The sequence below is a fragment of the Pholcus phalangioides genome, unplaced genomic scaffold (genome assembly GCF_987345545.1).
Source record: "Pholcus phalangioides strain wild (caught in Gottingen) unplaced genomic scaffold, Ppha-v1.0 ptg000008l_1, whole genome shotgun sequence".
NCBI lineage: Eukaryota > Metazoa > Arthropoda > Arachnida > Araneae > Pholcidae > Pholcus > Pholcus phalangioides.
In genome coordinates, this window is record NW_028301601.1 from 991,705 (window position 1) to 1,015,310 (window position 23,606).

At 39.1% G+C, this 23,606-nt stretch overlaps 1 protein-coding gene across 2 annotated transcripts in view; it reads right to left on the reverse strand.

Annotated features, from left to right (window-relative positions):
• LOC149083475 (tyrosine-protein kinase transmembrane receptor Ror2-like) overlaps positions 1-23,606 on the reverse strand; it is a 115,176-nt gene that overhangs the window by 55,849 nt on the left and 35,721 nt on the right. The window contains exons 1-2 of one of the 2 annotated variants that reach the window (XM_089233994.1): positions 2,093-2,145; positions 1,567-1,842 (exon numbers count right to left, since the gene is read on the reverse strand). In XM_089233994.1, coding sequence (XP_089090120.1) covers positions 1,567-1,842; positions 2,093-2,117 — 301 coding nt within the window. In that variant the 5' untranslated portion in view covers positions 2,118-2,145. Of the gene's footprint in view, positions 1-1,566; positions 1,843-2,092; positions 2,146-23,606 lie in introns of those variants that run through there. The other variant, XM_089233993.1, reaches the window with a different exon arrangement.

A 23,606-nucleotide genomic window follows, 5' to 3' on the forward strand; every position in this document is an offset into this window, starting at 1 on the left:
TTCCCATTCCCTTCATTAAACAAATCATCAAAAAACATCGGCCAATATTATTATTATTCTCCGCTGGATCCTCCATCACTTTTGTGTTAACGCAGCGGTGAGTGCGAACAGGACATTGCTGCACTCACCGTGTCATCGTATAAGTACATAATTTTTTTTTTCTAAGAGGGAAAAGGAGCACAGCACCAACAACGACACTTTCATAGGGTAGAGAGATAGGCGCTCCCCCGGAGGTGAAATATTGATGCAGGCGGGGAACCCGAACTGCGAAGCAAATAAGCGCTGATGATGCTCTTTACTTAATTGCCAGAGAGAGAGCTCTCGTTTAAAAGTGCAATGACACGCTAAAATGATATAAAGTGCAGCCAGAAGCGGAAAAAAAGAGGGTGGGGGGGGGGGCTCCAGCATAGAGTAGTAGAAAGGAGCCGAGCTTCTTCCAAACATAAAATGACCGAAGACCATCAAGCAATTTTCGTTACGGCTGAGCTTACTCGCGGAACTCTCATCACGTCTCCCGATGTTCTCACCAAATGTCTCCGAGGACACGGACTGGAGACAGTGAGAATCGTGTTGGGGATGATTAGGACACGAATTCTCATCCGAGTTCGGTGGGAATAAGGGAGTGGCAATCAGTTTCTATCCAAATGAAAAAAGTTAGTGGCGTCTTTTACAACCTCCCAGTGCTAGGGAGTACCTGTCTCTCAACGGGGGCAACGGTTAAAATTGACTTATCGATAGGACCTGTGTATGGTTGAAAAGGAAAAAGACAGTACAATACGCATATATACAGGGCCGCGACTGGAGGGAGGGCAGGCGGATTAGGTGTTCAGGGCGCTGAACTAGGAGGAAGCGACAAATTCACCTTTCAACTGCTCTTTTCCCATTACGCGGAAGGGGGGGGGGATCAAAATGCGTGCTTGTCTCGGCTGACTACTCGCGGCCCTGCGTATATAACTTACCAGTGGTTCTCAACCTGTGCTCTTTGGTATTCTGGGGGCACAGGTGAAAATGAAGGTGGAGCCATGGTAGCTGGCTAAAGGGGGCCCCCCACGAGAGACCTTCTAAAAAATTTTTTTGGATGTGAAGAAATAAAACTTTTTCGTGAAATATGGTAGCTGTTATTTCCAGCTTATTACAGAGCCAATAGAAGAACAGTTTGCATGGGGATCCATGATGCTGACACGGCCCTACACAGAACGTCCACAAGAGGGAAGTCCACTGAATTCTAGTCTAAGAGTATATTACCAGGCACCAGTTCAAGTGGCGGCGATGTTTGAGAGCTGCCGTGTAAATTTTGTAAATTTATTGCAATTGTAAGTTTTTTTTGGTAATTGTACAATTATTTTGTTTTGAGTGTGTGCATATGTAATTTATACATGGGGCGGTGTACGAAATGAAATTCAGGAGTATGGAGATCGATCTTATTTATAAAGACTTAGAAGGACCCCCGAGAAGAGAAATGTGGTCGAAAGGGGGAGGGCAAGGGCACAAAAACGTCTAGAAAAACTAATAAACACTACAATAAATGGATCGGAACAGAAACAAAATATGCACTCTAAACATTACCTTCGACTTTTAGCCTAGCCTGGGTGGAATAGGCCATTCCTTTAGAGTTCCTAGCTATGCAGTGGTAGAGCCCGTCGTCCTCGGGACCGACCCGGTCAAGTCTCAGTGAGCCGTTGGCTAGTACCCTGTAGGTGGCCTGTCCGCCGTGTTGCAGGCTCCGGCCGCTCTTCTGCCAGGACACGTGCGGTTCCGGGTTGCCGGACACGTCGCAGCGGAGGGTGACGCTCGAGCCAGCGATGACCGTCGTGTTCGACGGGCCGTAAACTATCACCGGACCTGCAAAACAATAATTCGTCAAAAAAAAAACAACCACCGAGTCACACAAAAAGTGATAACAGTAATTAACTGAAATAATAATGTCGTGTGAGACCCACGGACCCTTCGGAAACGATCCAAAATCAAGGTACAGCAGTCACGAGATCCAAAAAAAAATTCGTTTCCGTAAAAAAGACGTAAAAAAAATGGGCGAGACCCACCCTTAAAAGTTATTGGATCAAGTTAATAGTCAGAGTTCAGTCGTACGTACAACTTGCAATTAATCCGCACAACATACACGAAGCAGCGTCTGTCGGTTCCGAATGCAGTGAAGTGGAATGTTTTAGTGTTCAGCAGCAACGAAAACCAATTAACATGATTGCCAAACAAAGGAAAAAAAAAGACGCGCCACTTCATTTGGGCGTGCGAGCTTTGTGCCCCATATGTATGTTACGATTTATTTTGTTTTCGTGAGTTCTTCAAGTTTGGCGACAAACCTACTTGGCCCGTTATTTTTTTCCCCCTACACGAAACGCCCGCGCATTCCCGAGACAATAGGCCACTTCTGATCATGTACGTGCGCGACGTCCTACAAACATAATATGTGCATATTCATATACAAGAGGTACTTTGTATGTGACGCCATCTTCTGTTTCACTCTCATACACGTAATTGATGGCCAAAAGGATCGGCTCCCACCCACGTGCCCGAAAGAGAAATTGGGAATTTATGAAAAAATCACCGCCACGCAAGTTACCGATAGGAAAATTCACCGCCAGCAATTCATCGATAGGAAAGATTCATCATCACGCAATTCACTGATCGGAAAATTCCCCATCAACAAGTGACACCCGAAAAATTTCTCGCCAACAATTCGCTGATAGGAATGATTCACCACCACGCAATTCACCGATCGGAAAATTCACCGCCAACAATTCATCAATAAGAAAATTCATCGCCAACAAGTCTAGACCGGAAAATTCCCAGCCAACATTTCGCAGATAGGAATGATTCACCGCCACGCGATTCACCGATCTGAATACTTGCCTTTATGCAATTTCACCGCCAACAATACGCCGATAGGAACAGGGCCGTCATTTCAACTTTTTGGCAAAGCACATGTACTCAATGTATGTATATATTTGTGTGTATATATATATATATATATACCATTTTTAGTGTATTTTCAAAAGCAAGGGGGTGGGGCAACAGCCCCCCCCCCAAATGACGGGCTGGATAGGAATGATTCACTGATCTGAAAACTTTCCGCCGCGCAATTCACCGCCACGAAATTCACCAAGAGAAAAATTTACCGTCAATCAGTTCACCGATCTGAAAATTCACAGCCCACAACTCATCCATAGGAAAACTCACCGCCAACAAGTCCCTACCGGAAAATTCCCTGCCAACAGTTCGCCGATAGAAATGATTCACAGCCAGATATTCCCCGATACGAAAATTTACCGCCATCGCAATTCACCAAACAGAAAATTTTTCGCAAATCATTTCACCGATCGGAAAATTTCCCGCCAACAATTCGCCGATAGGAACGTTTCACCACCACGCAATTCACTGATAAAAAAATTTACCGCCAATCAATTCACCGCCAACAACTCATCCATAGTAGGATAATTCCCCGCCAACAAGTCACCAGCGAAAAATTCCCCGCTAACAATTCCCGAAAGGAAAATTCACCGCTAAGCAATTTTACCGATAGGAAAATTCATCGACAACCAATTCAACGACGAAAAAATCACAGCTGGGAAAATTCACCGACAACTGTTCGTCACCAGTGAGCGATTGGACTGAGCAAGAGAGTGAATAAGCTAATAAGTGAGCGATTGAAGAGTGAGCAACCCACTCATTCATTTGCTCGCTCACTAACACTCTGACTCAATTGATCAATTACTCACTCGCTTACCTACCTAAATCGTTATGCCACTTTGCCGATGAATAGGTGAATTTGCCTATCGGTGAACTGTCATGTCGATACATGGCGTTGCGATGAACTTTCCTTTTGTTGAATTGCTTTGCGGCGAATTGTTGGCGATGAATTTTCCGCACAAGAAAATCGGGAGGGTGGATTGTCCCAGGGATCGATGCAAAGTAGGTGGGTTGGGAGAACAGTTTCTAAGAATTTAATGATTTCGCTTAATTTGTTTTGATTCTCTTTTTCCCACGAAACGTTTCGAATTATCTGGTTCCTGGAAAATCAAAGGAGAACCGCCGGAAGGCCCCAAAATAATGACTTTAAATGTAAGATCCCGGGTAAAATGAACCTCGAAGAAATCCAATTTCCTCCATACGATGGCCATAAAAAGATGTGTCGACTTCCCGGTAATTTTACTCCTAAATTTTAATCGCCAAGGAGTAATCAGATCTCTGCTTGGGACTTAAAACTACGATTCTTTGTTATTGATATAGTTCCGATGAAAAGCCACGGTTTAAGCGATTCACAACTGATGTGGTGAGAGAGAAAGAGTTAGAGAAACTGCTGATTGTGAGGGGAGGGGGACTTTTACCCAGGGCATTGCTGGATAGAAATAAAAATCTACGTACGATTCGTTTTTGAATCTTAATTTTTGTTGCACAGTAACATGATCTGTGCCTTTCCCGGATATTTCATATGGATCATGTGTTAAAGGCCGTCTCACGCATGAGCTTACCCTGACGCCGCACGGACACATTATTACGGCACTGTTATTTGATTATTTCGAGAACAAGCCCACAGCATTATGCGAATGAGCGAAGACGCGTGTCTGATGCTATGCAAGAGAAGTGTTTCAGCATAACGCGTGTATGATGTCAAAATGAAGTCAATGATGAAATAACAGCACAAATAGTCGTATTCCCACAATTTGGGGAAAATCTCTCATTATTCAGTTATTTTCAGCACGTTTCGAAATTACCGCTCACGATATCGCGTATATCTTTCGGAATTTTAACGACATTCAGCTGGAATTTTCATATAAGTTGCACTATACTGTATATATATCTGGCAATCAAATCATGAAAAAAAATAAAATTTACATTCCTTGCGCGTGCGCAATTAATAATCATTTACCACAAATATTCACAACTCATTGAAAAATGATTTGTCACATTTGAAATTTCTATAGGTAATCTCATGTATAGGATATAGCATCATGCTTTTTCTACCAATTTCGTACAAACTGATTGAAAACTCGTCATGTTATAAGCAAAAATTTTGCGATGAAAAAAAAATTGGAATTTATGTAGAAAACATTTATATTTTTGTGAATATACGCGCTATTCTTTCGAAAATGCATAGAAATATTGCCCAAAGTTTGTAGAAATTTTTTTTTTTTCAAAGTTCTAAGTCATTTGCAGCTTTTTTTTCTTATTTATTTTTTCTCTAGAAATTCGAGAAAATGTCTAACTCCGAAAAGGACAGACTTTTGAAAAACAGTGCGTTTTAATTACGAACTTTTTTTTTTTTGACGAAAGCAGAAAAAGTTCTTTATATCAGTGGACTTTGTCATTTCAATTTTACGACCAGGGCCGACGTAAGGCGAGGATCGACCAAATGCACGAACGGGGACTTGGAAATGACGTCCGCATGACCAGCGTCAAAGATGCATGGACGGACGCACAAAGGGTAATTATACTCAGAGTTTTGTCCCTTAAATTCGTAAGTAGTTTAAAAATTCATAAAAATCGAACGAATTTTGGCATATTTGAATGCAATTCACGCAAAAAAAGAGTTATTTTCACGAAGGGGATTTTTTTTTTTTGGCACAGTAAAGAGCAAATTAGTTGAAATTTTTGACGATAAAGGGGTTGCTGTGTACGAAAGCAAGTCACTGGAAATATGCAAATCGAAGTACAATAAAATGAGTTCTGAAATTTCTGAAATTTCCTGTTACCGGCGCTTACATAAGGGGCCATTCAGATATTATGTCAGCATCGATGGGGGTTTCCGATTTGCTGACTTTTGATGACAATGGGGGGGGGGGGGGTTTGGATAATGCTTACGTCATCAACCACTCTTTATGAAAATATGAAATATTTTTAATGGCATCTTACTCGGTGCGCCGAAAACGAGAAAAACCTTTCGATAATTTGTGGGCACTTGAAGTAACATCCCCTCCCCCATTGATAAGTGCCCTACGGAGCCGCTTTAATGATCTCTAAATATTTCGCGGATCCAAGTGATCTGGAAATGTGTCCGGGTCGTTTAAGTGCTCTGAAACTGTGCCACGCATCACTCAAGTGATCCGTAATTATATGCCGCGGATCACTTAAATAATCTGAGAATGGGTCGCCGGTAATTTGAGTGTATAGAACCGCACTGGAGGGCCACTTAAGTGCTCTAAAACTACGTCATATGTCACTCAAGGGATCTGAAAATGTACCACGGGCAGCTTAAATGCTCTGGAACTATCCCGGATCATTTAAGCGATCTGTAAATGTGCTGCTGAGTTCATTTTTGTAAAATTAGGTTTGAGGAGGGCAGGCCGCATCAGATGACCCCCAGGGCCATATTTGGGCCACGGGCGTTTATGCGATTTATCATTACATGGCTTAAAGGGTGGGTCGCAATCAATTTATTAAAGATAAATTTTGAGTTCATAGCCTTCAAATAACATTGAAATTAACAGAAATTGATTATAATAACACACATAAAGGTATTTTCTTCCAAAATTTCAATTAAAAAATTTTTTTTTTTGCATTCAGAGGGGAGGAACTGATGACGAAATTTTACTGACAAGGGGGGGGGGGTCAAAAATGGCTAAAAATTTATTTGCTTACGTAATACTTGAACGGCCCCTAAGGCTTTCCATTGTGATGTCGACATTAGTGAGTAAAGCGTTATTAGTGAAGTTGTTCCATCTCAGCCACGAATCGCCGGCTGATGCCTTACGAACGTTTTGGACACAGAAGAGATTAAAAAAGGTTCAAGTATGCAAAATTCTGTGATTTGCTTTCGTGCAGCACCCTCCATCGACAAAAATTTCACCAAATTTTTTTAAACCAATAAACCCCCTTCCCCCCCGTCCTGAGAATAACGTTTTCGCAAACAGTTTTCATGCAATTACCAATTTCTTCAAATTTTATGAATTTTTAAACTATTTACGAATTTATGGGACACCCTGTGCACTGATTTGAAATTTGTGGCCCTTATTTCCCACGCGACAAAAGCCTCAATTCACCACGGGATTGTTATTCTCAGCAAATATGTTTCTCACTAATGAATTGTATTCATTCCATAGAAATAATAAAAGAATCATTTCACGCGCATGCGCAAAAATAGAAGCAGAAAACCACACATACAGTGATACATAAAAAAAACCACTTGCGATCGATCCATGTACATGTTACGGTAAATGATTCAATATATAAAAGTGAAAAAAAAGTATCATCGATTGTCAATTTACAAAAGCTCATCACATGCAGCAAAAATACAGCTCTAAATAAAAAAAAAAAGGAGGGGGGGGGCAGCAACACACAATAAATTTACTGCAACCAACAAACAGAACAGGAGTAAAAATCACGGCCTCCATCTTTTATTCTTTTAATGCGGCGCCGACGCCGTTGTTTACAGCCAAAAAAAAGACACAAAAAGTAAGGTTTTGTGGTGAATGAATTTCTAAAAAAAGCAAGCATTTTTTAAAAAATAAATAAAAGGCGCGGGGGGGAGAGCGGGGGCGTCAAGGGAGCTTTAAAAATATAGAAAATAACGCCATCCCTACCCCCTTGTACAGCATGTAATGCTGTCAGATGAAACAGTTCTCACGGTAAAAAGATATTACAGCGGCGCTCCTTTTTTTTCTTTCTTATATTTCTCCTAGAACTGTTTCCATTTTTTTTGTTTCCCTTGTACAACACGCAGAAACAACATTATGTCTGTGCCGACATCTTTCTTTTCCGAATCTCTATTTTATCTCCCATGAGATAAAAAAATAAAAGGAGATAGAAGAGTAAGAAGATGCGGCGGCGAAAACGTTGACTTTTTCTCTCTCTGTGCATCTCCTTTTTTTCCCCTCAAACAAGGGAATATAAAAATGGAGCATTTTTATAAGAGATAAAATATGGAATTCCCTCTCTCCCTATCCCAGAGCGGAGGAGCCTTTTACTCTCCACAACCACCACCCATAGGAGCAGACATAAAAATGGCGGCTCTGGCTTTTAGCATTTTATTTTAAAATGTGTTGAAAATGACGGGAATTTTCATTTCGTTTGAAGGGGGGGGGGGGGAGGTAGAATGGCTCACGCATGGATTCTGGGAAGTCTTTAGAAATGCATCCCCTATATGGGGTGAGAATCATCACAAACTGAGTTAGGGCTACTACTACTAAACAAGACATGCACTTCGTCCACATCACATTCCTCTGCGGAACTTCTAACGAATTGGTACATGTTGGAGTGTGTGTGTATGAATTTTGAACCTTCACTGAAGCTTGTTTCTGTGTACTGCTTGTTATGTGTAGTGCTGCCATCTGCAATCAACTTTTTTAAACTAGGAGTTTTTTTCTCAACTCATAGTGAAAGTGTAACGAATGAATAATTATTCCGTTGTAGAGGACTTGCTCTCTGTGGCGAGCTGAGTTTAGAGCTGGCTGTCCATGTGCGGCCCCGTTCAGCGCAAACGAAGGTCTGAGGCGAGAGAATTCGTTTTCTTTGTTGTCTATTGCGCTCACCCGGCATATGAGAGGACGGGGGTTCGATTCCCCGAAAGGCCCGTTGAATTTTCTTTCCCAGATTTATCTTTGCATCAGCCACAGCTGTCGAAACCTTCGTAGTAATAATGGAGAATGGCATCTTCAGAAAAAGAGTATAATAGATAAGGTAGATGAGAGTTTCTTTTTTAGAGTCCCTCTTTCCACTGTTACCCTACGCGTTCTCTTTCTCTCTTACATGCATATAATACAGGGTGTTTCAAAATTGACTCAAATCATAGTTCACAAATGGTTCATGTTTTTTTCAATGATACGTTTTGTACACTACAAATGTTTTTTTTAAATTTCAAAATTCATGTTACATAAACAGCGATGAACTTTTTAACAGAAAATAATGTTTCAATTCATAAGTCTCTAATCCGTTACCTTTAGTAAAGGTGTAAAACAAATTTGAATTTATTGTAAATGTTAAAAACATTGACGTTCTTCCCCGGACACATAGGCACATTTTTTTTTTGCTTGATGAACTCTCACCGACTTCACGAAGTATCGAGCAATGTCTGATATATTGCATTAATAACGTTAGTCTTGAGTTTATAAATCATATGCGGATTATTGCAGTTTGTCATATTTTTAAGATTTTGGCATTAGTCCAACGACAAACCCTAATATTGTCCATGAACAGGCCTTAGATGATTAAAGAAAAAAATATATTTTAAGGGCCTACATCACGTCGTCTATTTTTTCCGATTCCACTGTTGATGTCAACGTCTGCACAGACGTTGAATGTTACTCAATTCATGTCACTGACGAACAGCGATGGACGGCAATCCTGGTTTCAAGAGGATAGTGTCACACGCGTCAAAAGAAAGTTTTCATATTTTAACTGAATTTTTTGTTGATCGTGTCATAACAGGCGAATTTGAGTCGTCTTTCAACGGACTCGTAAACCCGGGACTTTCTTTCTTTGGGGCTATCTTAAAAATGTGACACATTGCAATATAATCCATCTACGAGATTGATGAACTCAAGCCTACCATCGTTAAAGCAATATCCACGTTAACTCTCGCAGACTTCGTAAAGTCTCGAGCAATCGGGTAAAAAAATGTGCCCAGGTGTCCGTAAAAAAAAGCCGACGTTTTCAACATTTACAGTAAGTTCAAAGTGGTTTTAAACTTTTATTAAAGGTAATACTCAATTCACACACAAGTCTTAATCCGTTGTTTTCTGTTAAAAAGTTCATACTCATTTAAAAAAAATTTTAAACTATGATGTGCGCGAATTTTGAAACACCCCGTACAAAGACACATTATATGTGTTGGGGAATAAAATTAACACGAGTATATAGATGGGAAAGAAAGCACGCACAGAACTTGTTTGAATTTATTCCACTGGCGTTTGGACGTAATATTACGTCCAAGATCGCAAAGGTGTTAAACCAAGTGTCATAAGAACTAGGGTTGCCTGTCTCGAAATATTGTCGTATAATGGGTTTCTTGAGGGCACGGGAGCCCCAACCTAGTGAAAAAATATCGTTTAGTTTTCGAATTTATATTGCGTATTATTTATTTTAAAATTTCGGAATGCAAGTTATGCTCTACGACAACCCAGGAACAAGACTCCATCCCACCGATTCAGGGTTTCTTCTTTGTTTTCAAACCGAGCACAACTCAGGTCTATCGCCATGGGCAATTTACTACCTAGTGCGATTCAGGGGGTTGTAAAAGGTAAAACAATGAAGGGTTACTAGGGATGACGGACCTCGAAAATAATAAATTCGTTATAACGCGGGGGGGGGGGGGTGGTGGTGGCGTACGTGCATTGCTTTGTATGTTCATGAATTATTAAGGGGCTCGCGTCACAAAAGTTCTTGGTGGCTCAAGTGATCTGAATTCTCAATCCTTAGGATCCGGCCACCTTTGCCACTCGTCCCCATCGCAGCTGGAGCAATCAGGAAAATTTTACATTTGAAGCTAATACTCAATTTACAAGCAAAAAGAACGTGAGGTGTTGTCGTCTCAATTTTAATTTTATCGCTCATGTTTTCAAGTTGTTGAAACAGGCAAACCCTTTTATCATTTCTCATGTAAGTGAATAATGATGTCAAAATAGTTGTGTTGTATGCATTGGCGTACGCAAAAAGGGGGAAGGTTGGGGTCCACCCCCCTCAACCTGAAATTATAGCGTTATATAAAAATGGCAGTTTCTGCCTTTGCGTTAGTGAAAACATTGTAAGGGACGAATTTTCATGGAATGCTGGAGATGAAGAATTACTATTATTTTTTGGGGCGGTGTTAAAACAGCGGACCTAAAATTGGTTTCTAGGACCTCGACTTCAATTGCACGCACTTGCTCTTAAGAATTTTGCGCATGCTGGAATGTTCTGTACATGTGTTGCGTACTCAACGTCAAAATGATTGTTGAGAAACGAATGTTCAAAAACTACTGCCATTATTATGCCAAGTATTATGTTCACCTATGCACTGCAACTACTTAACCGAACACGCACCTCGTACACACTCCTCAGCGGAATTTTCTAGATGCCGGAACTTGTTGTGTCAGAATTGTGCATGTTTCGCATTTTGCTGGTGCTGCCACCTGTCTTCCATATTTTGAAGTAAATATGACAAATGCTTGAATTTTCAGGTTATGTAAGTATCATGTTGAAAGAGATTTTCAACCCACGCGCAGCGAATAAAATGGCATAAAATTAAATAGAAACAAAATACAATGGATCCCGCTTATAACGGTTCTAAAAAAATACGTTTAAAGCGGAAAAACGCTTTAAACGGGAAATCTTAATGAGAATTAGAGTTGGGACCACGAAATTAAGTCGTACTGAGCGGAAAAACGTTCTAAGGGGGAACATGTTATAAGCGGAATCAACTATTGCATTTACCACGAGTTCCAACATCACTGTGTGTACAGTGATTGAATAGGCAAAGAGATAATTCCGATATCATTTCGATTTCAGGTAGGAGGATGGCCGACGTGCCAGAACCATCATCACAGTCGAAATTTGAAATGCACGAGACGCAAAAAGAGGAAACAACAGAATTAAATGGCTGCGGTCATCGTCAGCCAAGCACCCTTCAACAACATCACCGGCAAAACTACAGCCCACACTAGAACCGACGTGATTAAAGTCCGTCTGTCCCCCATGTGTCGTAAAGAGGGTAAATACCGTCCTTACTTAACTAATCTCTGCGGTATCTCCCCCCTCCCCCGCAGCAATAAAGCAGTTGTGTGTGTGTTGGGGGAGAGCACTACTACCACCACAGCGATAATCTACTCCACTGCTTCCCCTAAATGGGGGACATGACATCTCCTCTGGGAGCAAGTGGTAGTAGCCTATACCAAAGCCTGCTAAATGGGAGGAACTACCTAGAGGAGATTTCAACCATACATACTGTACAAAAAAGAAAAAGAGGGTGTGTAGCAGCTTCTTAGGAGAAATGGGTAGAAAATCTCCAGATAAAACGGGCAGGGGGAAAACAAAACTTCCTCCAGTACAGTAGTATGGGGGGAAGTTTTCGTCTAAACGAGGCAAATCGCCAAGTGCTTAAATCTTCCAGCAGTAACAGCCAAAAGCCGGGGGATTTTTCCTTGTCCACGGCAACGAGAGCGTAATGTTTACTGAGAGGAGAGAGAGAGAGCAATTTTCTCTAAAGCACTCCGCCTAAATAAATCAACCTTGCTCCTACTCACTGTGTATACACATTAGCAATTTTTGTTTTGCCAAAAAAACAATTTTTACGCCCCCGAAATCAATTTCTTGGTTATGATGAGACGGACTCGATTGGATTAACATGCGTGTAAACGCTTGACTGTATCTATTTCTTTTCCGAGTATTTGTGAGGTTCAGCGTGTTTCGTGTTCGGGAAAAGTGCCGCCACCTGTTTTCCACGGCAGGAGTGAAAATGGAAGATGCCGACATATTTGTATTTATGTGAGAATCGTGCTGGAGGTCTACTGCTACTAACTACTTGACCAGACATGTGTGCAACTCTTAGGGGCCGTTCAAGTATTACGTCATCATCGTTGGGGGGGGGGGGTTCCGATTTGCTAAAGTTTGATGACAACAGGGAGGGGGGTTTGGATAATGCTTACGTCATCATCCACCCTTTATGAACATATGAGTTAGGATTCAGAGGGGCAGAGCTGATGACGAAATTTTGCTGAAAGGGGGGGGGGGGTCAAACATGGCTAAAAATGGACTTACGTAATACTTGAACGGCCAATTAATATTCCTTTTCCGGAATTTCTAACAAATCGGTGCATGCTGGAACGTGTAGTGTGCGTATATCTGACTAGCCCTAACGTACACATATGGATGTCTCATAAATTGGTAAATAATTTGAAAATTCATACAAATCGAAGGAAGCGATATATTTGAATGCGGTTCACGAAAAAGTTGTTCTCACGAAGGGAGATTTTTTGGTATAGAAAAAAAATAGTTACATTTTTTTGTCGATAGAAGGCGCTGCACGAACGCAAATCATTGACGATTGGATCTAAACTTTTTTTTTCCACTCTCTTCTGAGAACGAAACATTCTTGAAGCTTCCGCCGATTATTCGTGGCTGAGGTAAAACAACTGCACCAATAGTGATTTATCCACCAATGAAAACATGAATAATCAACCAATGAATACATCAATGAAAACCGTATGAAGCACCACCAGTAGAGCAAGAAAATGAAAAAAATTCTGTTGACCGCACATCCTGCATTTTATAGGAGTCTGATTCGCACGATTCGCTTTCGTGCAGCGCCCTCTATAGACAAATATTTGGACTTTTTTTTTTTCTGTACCAAAAAAAAAAATCTCTCCTCGTGTGAGAATAAATTTTTCGCAAACCACATTCAAATTTTCAATGCCTTTTATGAATCTTTAAACTATTTACGGGCACCCAGTGTTTTTGGTGTCAGAGAGAGTTGTTTAATTTTTCTTGCTGGTGCTGACATCTGCCTTCCCTATTTTGGAATGAAGACAAATGATTGTGAATTTTCATGTTGAAGGTCCGCTTGTACTATGGGGAGAGACTTTACTCAAATGGTATATGGGCTCTCATTCGCGCAAACACGTTACAAACATGGCGTCACATCGTCTAAAACCGATCCCTACAACCAAACGGACAGCGCACAAAAATTAAAAATACATCAACTAATGAAGTTGAAATCCTCTACGGCTAATGACTGAAAAAACGTTCACAAAATACTAACGCCCTCTCGAGACAGAATTCATCGTCGGTACGAGACTAATCCCATTAAAAACCGAAGACACTCCGATCAAGACAGAAAAATACTTTTTTTGCTACAACTGAAATCCAATTAGAGATTGACTAAAACTTACTTCGGGACCAAAATTAGTTTGTCTTTCCTAAACTCAAAACTATCGAATTTTTTTCTTTTAGAAGCGGAAGATAAATATAGAGTTGAATCGCGTATCGATTAGGTGATTGCTTTAAGAACGACGGAAACGCAAAGAAATATACACATACCCTGCTGGGAAATTACATTAAAGTTCCAATAAAAGCTTAAAAAAAAATGGCAAAGGAAAAGATTTCCTCCAGGAACTGCTCTGAGAGGGGTCCTCGAAATTCAAGAGAGGGATTCTGTATAAACATCATATAAGAATCAATGCTTCACATCCGTATTTGTTCAATTATTCGGAGTTAAGACTAAAATTATGAGTATGTCTTCGTGCAATGATTCAAGACAAGGTATTTTCACATGAAGTCGTCGTACACATCTTTCATGCCCGATCCTTGTTCGAAAGCAAAGCTTAGTATCAAAAATTTAGAGAATTATCAGCAAGGCTTCCATTTGATATAATAACTCGTACACACAAGAAGCAATTGTGTACATCTGTACTCCCGAAAGTGAAATGTATTTACAAATACTCATGCAAGTCAGTATTTACAAAAATTACTAGTATACGAATCAGTATTCACAAATATTACTCGTGGGAGGGAGAATTCACAAATATTCATTGAACGAGTAGTCACAAATATTACTTGTACAAGTAAGCATTTATTATAAGCAATATTACTCCTTACAAGTAAGCAATATTACTCCTTACAAGTAAGCAATATTACTCCTTACAAGTAAGCAATATTACTCCTTACAAGTACGCAATATTACTCCTGCAAGTTACAATTATATTATTCATACGAGTTACAATCCACAAATTTAAATGGCCGGAGTCGGTATTTACAAATGTTACTAATGTGAGTTTTAATTTACAGACGTTACTCGCGTGAGTAATAATTTACAGACGTTACTCGCGTGAGTAATAATTTACAAACGTTTCTCGTACAAGTCGGTATTTACAAATGTTACTTGCGCAAATTTACTACAATGTTCCGCTTAAATTCAAAAGAACTCTCGTGCAAATTCGTTTCGGTGCAAATAGGTTGTTCATAAACGGGAGAATCCTCGAATTAAATTCGCAGGATCCGTGTATATATTGTAACTGCAACGAATTTGAGACCGGCCTCATGTACTAATGACATGCTCCGCTTACAATCCCTTTAGATGAAAATATTTAGGCTCATCCCCAGACATACAACCTCTTCCATTGCTTTCCTCAAAAATTGTGAACAAAATCAAAACCACCTTTCCATCTGCTGTCTGATATAATATCCTTTAGGGATCCTTTTGAGGACTGAATCTCTCTACATGATATAAACATTATATATTTTTTCAATTACTAACATGTTGCAATATATATATTTCACTAACCATAATCATTTAAATTATATTGCAAACAGAAGAGTTCATTTATAGTTAATTAATTTATTTATTATTTTTTTTTAGAGTGTTTTTTGTAAAATGATTATTTTCAATTTGTTATTGTTTTATTCTTGCACCGTATTTGTTGTTGACACCTATTGCAGAGGCTTTTTGCCTAAAAATAAAGATTTTGATTTTTTTTACTTGCGCAAATTTGGCCTTCACAAATGTTACTCATGCAAATTTGGCCTTCACAAATGTTACTCATGCAAATTTGGTTTTCACAAATGTTTACTCATGCAAGTTAAAGACAGTTTGCAAACTCCACAGATCGTCAAACTATCAGATAATATTTAAAAAAAAACCACGCATTTACCATCTTATAGCGCCAATTCCGACCTGGAGTTTGACTCACATAGACCATCATGTCTCGAATCAAAAAGACACTTTGACAGAGTTGGGCAAATCTATTGCCCGAGACATGTAAAAATTTTGACCGGACATGCATTTTTTTTTTTTTTCGACCACATGCCCGACGCAGGGATAAAAAACTTGAACATTTTCGTTTTTTACATTTTTTCGACTAATGTTCCTACCACAGAGTAATAATACTATAGAGTGCGCGCGAGGGGTTACAATGTGAAGCAAAGATCCGGGGTCACGTGACTCCGGTCGAAAGGCTGGTCAGAGAATCTCGCTGGCAATGCTTTCCTTATGGCTGTTCGTATGACGATCTCCAAGTGCTGTCTTATTTTTCATTAGAATGGTCACCACGTGTGCAGCTTTCGGATGTTCTGAACGGTTTAGGAAAGGAGGAACATTATCCTTTCACAAAGGAATACTTTTTTGCTTATTCCCCTTCTTATAAATTAAAAAATTGGAATATTAAATTGACGATGCAATGGATTTCTGACGTAATCTCAGTTTTTAACGACTCCATTTTGGATTTAATTCAATTAAAGTTCCAAGTTTTGGTAAAATTCAAATGTCATGAATCATTATTAAATGTTTTAATAGAATTTTTGGCAATAAATGATTGAAATTGTGAGTTTTATGAAGTTTTAACTGAAATATACGTCTCCGCAAGATTTGGCGAGATTTGGCGAGCTAGTGAGTTCATTCGAGTTTTGCTCAACTTGGAAGAAAATATGCTTTTCAGAAGGAGAAATTTATGAAAAATATTCTATTTAAATAGAATGTGAGGAAAACTCCCCCCCCCCCCTCTAGACAATTGCAGTTTTGCATAAAAATGCATAACAACCTCTAAAAATAATAGTATTTTTACCCCTCTTCGTAACGGTTATGTTTGCATATGCTGAGAAATACAGCAAAAGCCAGCATGAACTAAGCCGATGAAAAAAAATCTCTCTCTATCTTCGCATTTATTATTAATTTAATTTTTATGGCGAAATATGTGTAGTGCACGCATCTCATACGGACAGAACTAAGTTGTTGAAATAAAGTGATATTTCAGCATGGATTTTTTCCATATTCATTAAACTTACTAACTTCATTTTGAGAATTATTCAATTCATTCGTAAAAAGTGATAAATGCTACGAAATTCATCAAACTTACTAAAAATATTGGTAATTATGCATATATTTACCAACTATTATGCATAATTTCTGAAGATAACGCGCACTACGGATTTATCAAATTTACAGTAACATAAACATTATATATTTGTTGTATACAATATTTTGTTTCCTGTGTGTGTATAGATATTTAGAAAGCTATTAAAAACTGTGCCAAAAAAATTTATTTCATGAAATTTATACTGTTTATATTCACTTCCTTCAAGTATTATATATTCAATTAAAATTTAAAAACTCATGCGTTAAGAAATTATTAAGAATTATCCCTTAATGGAAAATAAAAAAATTCCGTTTTCCAATATTTGTTTATTTTATAGAATTTATTTTTTCAAATCTGATACTCCCTAAATATTTCACATAAAAATGAGTGAAATTCATTGAAAAAATGAAGGAAAGTTTTCATCAACTTGATCGAATTGAGTCAAATTTCGTTACAGCAACATCCTAGCTTCTGCGAAAACGCGCCAAATGTAATAGCGCAGAACCTGTTCTTTTCCCGACAATACTGCTCATCTTTTCTTCACGTTCGACAAGTTTTATGAATAGCGCGCGCGGTCTATTTATATCTTAAGTCTATGGTTCCTACGCATAATCATGTGTGGAATTCCTCAGAAATTCTTTTTTTCCGAAGTCACGATGCACATATGTAATCAACGTATTTTGATCTATTTTCACGGTCTTAATATTTAGCAGCCAGATGCGGTCACGCGCTCTCCTATACTGCAACTGGGCTGTTCCCGGAAACGAAAGCCTCACTTCCAGCGAAATAGTATATCCTCGTGGTATTCATGGAAAAAGAAAAAACCCTACCAGTTTGCATATAAATGTGAAAACATGTATTATATGGCCCTATTTTATAGCATATAAAGCGTATGAAAGGGATTGATTCTGAGATTGTAGAAAATGGGCATTTCTCTTCTACACACAAATATCGGAAAAAATATCCATCACAAAAATACAGGACTCTTACTTGCCACCTATCAAATAAAACTAAAGCATCTGCTACACAATTTCTTGAGTAAAGTTACTTGTTGATTTCGAACATGCAGGTACGCATCATGAAAAGGAACAAACCGTGTTATGCCATATACGCGTATTAATCATTTTATTCTGCATATACCGGTAAGAATTTCATGCGCCAAAATACCGGTTAACATGTTTTGGCGATTTTCACGAAATAACTTTTTGTTGCACACATTAAAAAATTTTTATAACCAGTATTTTGGCGCTTACAATTTACACAGGTGATGCATAAAAATTAAGAATATATACAGTTTCATATCATAAGTCGTTCATTTTTATTCACCCACATCGGTTTAAAACCACGCATTATAACAGAATTATAACACGTAGTTTTCTTTTTATTCAATAGGTGGCAGCAAAGTCCTAAATTAATGCGATTTCGCTTCCAGCTAGGGTTACCAACCACCCTCCTTTCGGAGGACACGTCCTCTTTTTCAGTGTCATTTTAAGCGTCCTCTTACATTTCAGGAAATACATTCATTGGCATGAGTGTTTACGTGTGTGTTTTTTTCTACACTTTGACCAACGCCCTCGAAATTTGCAGACGAATCCAAGTTGCCTGCAAGCCACTTCACAAACATCTAATGTATCGTTAATATTTGTTCCTCTTTGTTGACAACTTATCTCGGGTGAGTTCGAATAACCTTTTTCATAACTAAGAGTCCGGATTAAATGCATTCGTGCATATGCGTTTGCACAAATTTTGACCTGTTTTAGTATTAATGTACACAAATGCATAAAATTCAATATTTTCACATTTATCAACATTTTTTAAACATAAGAAACATCACTGATCGAATCCATCATCCTAAACTGAAATTTGAGCATAATTTGATACATTTAAATAATTAATTCACGATTCACCATATTTACCAATACGATCTGGGGATTACACAATCACCAGTAAATGTGAAAAAAAAATGATTCAACTTGCAAAAATGATTGGCAACTATGATTATGCATATCAACTTGATTTATCAAATTTCCGTAACATATGATTAAGGCTAGTCTGGTTAATCGATCACTTGTTAGCAGCAGTTAAAAATTTCAGTTGAGTTAATCAATTCGATCAAAATTTGTATTAACAGTTCATTATTTTACCCGATTTATTCGACTGAACCGATTAAATGTCGTAAATTATGTTCTTATACATAACAAGTGACCGTATTTCAATCAATATTTTGATCAAATTTTTCGACACGAGGAAACACAAGTCGATTCAACGTAAACTAATGACGATTTCTAAAATCACTGATTTAAAAAAAAGACAAGATCAAAGTTAAAAAATTCCAGGATATGAAAAGCATGCATTTAGAAATGAATCTTGTATATGAAAAGCATGTTCAGTATATCGTCTCCCTTATGCCAGAGTCACAAATGTGCAAATTTTCACTTTTGGGTTTATCAGCTGGTTGCATGGCCCCCACATCCTGGAGCAGGGCCCCTAGGAAGGGACTTTTGGCGGGCCCACAGACCAGCCTTTTCATGGGCCCCTTTATAGTGAATTTATGGCGTGAAAAAAAAAATTTATGAAAATCGTCCCGGGCCCTGTCAGCCTCCTCTTGTGGGGGCCATGGCTGGTTGGATCACTTATTTTGCTTTCTAAGTTTCGTCAGAAACGCAATGTGTAGCCCCTATTGAAACACATTTTACAAAACATTTTAGACCAATTTCCATAGAGTAACATGGGGAGAGTAAACATTCAAAAGTTGTTTTCCAAGTTCTAGAAATTTGCACATTCATGTTTCTGGTGAAGGGGACGATAACTTCAAGCGGGTGGCCTTTATTTGTTAATCTATTTCTATATTTATTCACATCCATTCAGTGGATAGATGCGTGAAATGAAAAAAATATGTTTTTACAGCATCTATTAATATTATATAGTTTACCAACACTATTTGCTATGAATAGCATTTGAAAATATTCGATTAATCGGTTAAAGTTTTTTGATTAGCCAGTTAAAAATTTTAATCGATTACCAGCCCTATGGTATAATATATATAACATATAATATATACCACTATATTATAGTGGTTTTGTTTTAGTTGGGAAAAATTATTAGTAATGGGTTTTTCACCCTTTTTGGAAGTGGCGCCATCTGTTGCGAAAATTAGGGGAAATTACGTCATCAAGGGTGCGCACGCAGGCGTCATCCTTTCTCAGTTTTCGAATCTGGTAACCCCGCTTACAGCAAAGTATAAATATGAAATGCAATAATAAGTCAGAAGTTTATAGTAAATTCTAGTTTGTACTCCCGACGACACTAATTGATTTCGAGGCGTGAAATGACCGAAATTTCAGGCACGATGTCATTTGGAATATCCAGATAAACATTTCTGACCCTTTCGCGGGACTGAGCGGGTGAAGTAACAGATGCACGTCACGTACGGAAATTTCGAGCGGCAACCATTAAGTGACCAGATATTGAGAGATGTAAAAAGACTCGTAGGGGAGAGAAAAGAAAAAAAATCTTATCGAGAACAAGAGAAGAGATTTTCTCCCAACCCTCTGAACGAGACAGAGTTTTTCAATATCCACCATATCCAAAGTAATGGCGTGGGGGAGTTGGTCAGTGGAGGTAACGGAGCGCACAAATTACCATTTACTTTTCCAGCCCACGGTTCAGCCCAACGATAGGTAGTACGTACATACATAGACGAAGCAAGAGATAACGCCGGATTCGCCGAGAGACGATTACAACGACGCGGAGCCTAGCTATAGTATAGTGGTAGTTCATAATATACTGGAGGCGAGTCCCCCCACGAATGCGTTATTTATCGCTATCGCGAGCAGCAGCCAATATCACGGTCGCTAAAACTCCCGGAATTTCCCGGTACTCGGTAAAGCTCCGAGGAAAATTCTCGCAAATGGACGAAGTATGGGGGTTGCCTTCACCCCCCCCCCCCCACACACACACGAATGTAAAGAGGGTATTCGCTAAACACGCGCTCATCTTTGCCTCTCCCTTTCTATATCCCTCTCCTTCTATGGTAAAGTGCGCTTCCCTACATTAAAATCTTGTCCAATATATATTCCGGGGAAACTGCATACTCAGATTCGGCATACATCGGCACCGAGAATGATCAACCGATGCCATTCAAGATTTCGGCACATGTGCAGTGTCTGACTAGCCTTATATTAAGGAGGGTATATTTATGGTTGGAGCTCCTTGAAACCTCAGACAGACTCACTATCTTGGAGCGAAATCGAGAGACGCCTTGAAAAATACCCAGCGGGCTTATCCAGGGTGGGAAACACCAGTTTTCTGTTCGATGTGAAGTCTAATCGTTAAAAAAAAACGGCATGGGGGGCAGTTAGCGGCTGTGGCGATAACACTGGTTTCACACTGCACATTAATAGCGGATGATGAGTCGGCCTGGATTTATTCAGTGGATATAGCCACCACCAGCAATAGCAGACCATTGGCGTACGCAAAGGGGTAGGGGGGTCCCCTAGTGTTATTTTGCCGGAAAAACATAAACCCTTCCCCCCCCCCTTGAGAAAATTCTCGTACGCCTATGTAGCAGACTATGGCTGGCGTTGTTATAGCCCAGTGTAGAGCCACTGGAAACCTCAGGTTCACTTATCCACCATCTTTGCATAAAGGTTGACGTCAATATTATCGCTATTCACCCGCCATCTGTGTGACATCGATATCATCGCTAAAGCCAATAGCTGTTCTCTATGCGTTTTTTTTTTTTTTTTGCCAATTAGACGTCACTTTCTACAGAAAATTGGTTTTGCCACTCTTAGGCTGGGTTCACACTGGACCGGCACAAAAATTAAATTGACCCGTATTTCCTCGTACGTATTTAGAATCCTATTTACTCCGCATTTCTCTCGAGGAAATATGGTCAGCCAAGGCATAGTGGGATTTGCAGCAAAAATGAAAAGAAAAATCAGCACATGGCCACCATCACCAGCAAAAACGATCCATGAACCGTGGTAGCAGTATACAGCGTTTGTATCGCCTCCACTATCTTTACTCGGATCGGGGGGAATTCGAAGAATCCATATGAGATAACGTGAGGCTCTCTCTTAATATTTCCTGGGCACAACTAGCCTTCTCTAAACCCCAGGAAGAGAAGAGTTCCTTTCGCTGCCTCTTTCATATTAAGCTTGAAAAGAAGTGTGAGGCATCACTGTGGGAGGGGGAAAAACCCCATGATGATGATGGGAAAAGCATTAGATACAGAAGAAAAGACCTTGGGAACGAATACAGAAAGAGATTCTTTTCCGTTTCTGATCGACTCCAATCTGTGAATGGAGCTCTTTCACAGATTCGTTTTCCCCTAACCTAAAATTTTCGTATTTTGCCAAGGAAGAAACACGAGAAGAAACCGAGGAGATGGCGTTGGTTCTGTGATTCAAAGCCTTTGCTTTCCCCGCTTTGTTTTGCTAAGTAATGAGCATTACGGAAGGAAAACAATCTAAAAAGTGTTTTTCGGCACAGGAGAATCACGATACGAAATGATTATCAGCATTTGAGAATCATTATTACAGGGTGTCCTGTAATTACATATCTGCAAGACCTGTATATAATTCGGCCTTTATCTCATCAACCGTTCGTTCGTCGTAGAGGCGTGGTTCTAATGTAAAAAATGCTCAAAATGTGTTCAGAAATCACTCCGTACTATTTTCGAGAGATGGGGAATACAATGTGAATGCAAAAACAGAAAATTTAAATTTTTACCCGCGCCCCTCCCCCTGTCTTCTAATTATCAGTGAGGAAATTATTGCCCAGTCCTCTTCCAAGGCCAATAAAAAAAATTCCAAGTTTCTAAGTGCAATATTCTCTGAAATATTTTTGAATTCAAAAATCGGAGAAAAGTTGGGAAAGAACAACGTAAATGAGAGAAGGAAGCATTGACCGTTAGTTTACGCTGTGCTATCCCAACTTTACTCCATTTTTTGAATTCAAATAACTCAGTTAAAAACATGGAACTTTTTCGTTGGCCACAAGAGAGATAGGGGAACAACTTACTTATTGATTGGTAGTTAGTGAACATCGGGGGCGTGTAAAAATTTAGATTTTTTTATTTCATGACACTGTATTTTCACTCTTGAAACAGGTACAGCGTGATTTTTGAACACATTTTGGGCATTTTTTTTAACTAGAAACATACCTCTACGACGAATGGTTGATGAGATAAAGGCCGAATTAGGACTTGCAGGGCACCCTGTATTCACAACGGACGTATCGTATCTTCTAGCGAGGCTTTCATACGCTATTCCGGTACGCTTCGTACCGCACATAAGCGAAATCCCAATTGCAAAAAAAATTTGTGGATTTCAAATCTTGAAATCAATTGAAATTTTGAAGGCACACGAAAGATTACTTCAAAATACGGAATGTCTGGTGAATTACACTAATATAAGAAAAAATGAGTGACGCGTGTGGAAAATTTCTCGTGTTGGCATACACAAAATATCACTAGTACAAGTTACTATTAGAGCCCGGAAGTTCAGGCAAAATGACATAAATGCCTTTTTTTGCCTATTTTCAAACTTTTTTTGGTAAAAATGCCATTTTGGAAATTTTCGTGGCATGAAGGTGTCCCTATTTTAACATAGTTTTAAGTTTATTAGTGAATTTCAGAGGTCGTAATCTGTAAAAATTGGATATTTTGAGCATTGAGAACTTGATTTTAACTTGAATAATAATACAAGATATACAGAAGACTGGATGTTGTGAAGATATTTATTATTTGAGATGTTAATTTTTTAAGGAAGGAAAAAACTCATCTCTGCCTCTACCGGGAGTCGAACCCGGGTCCCTCGATTGCCGGAC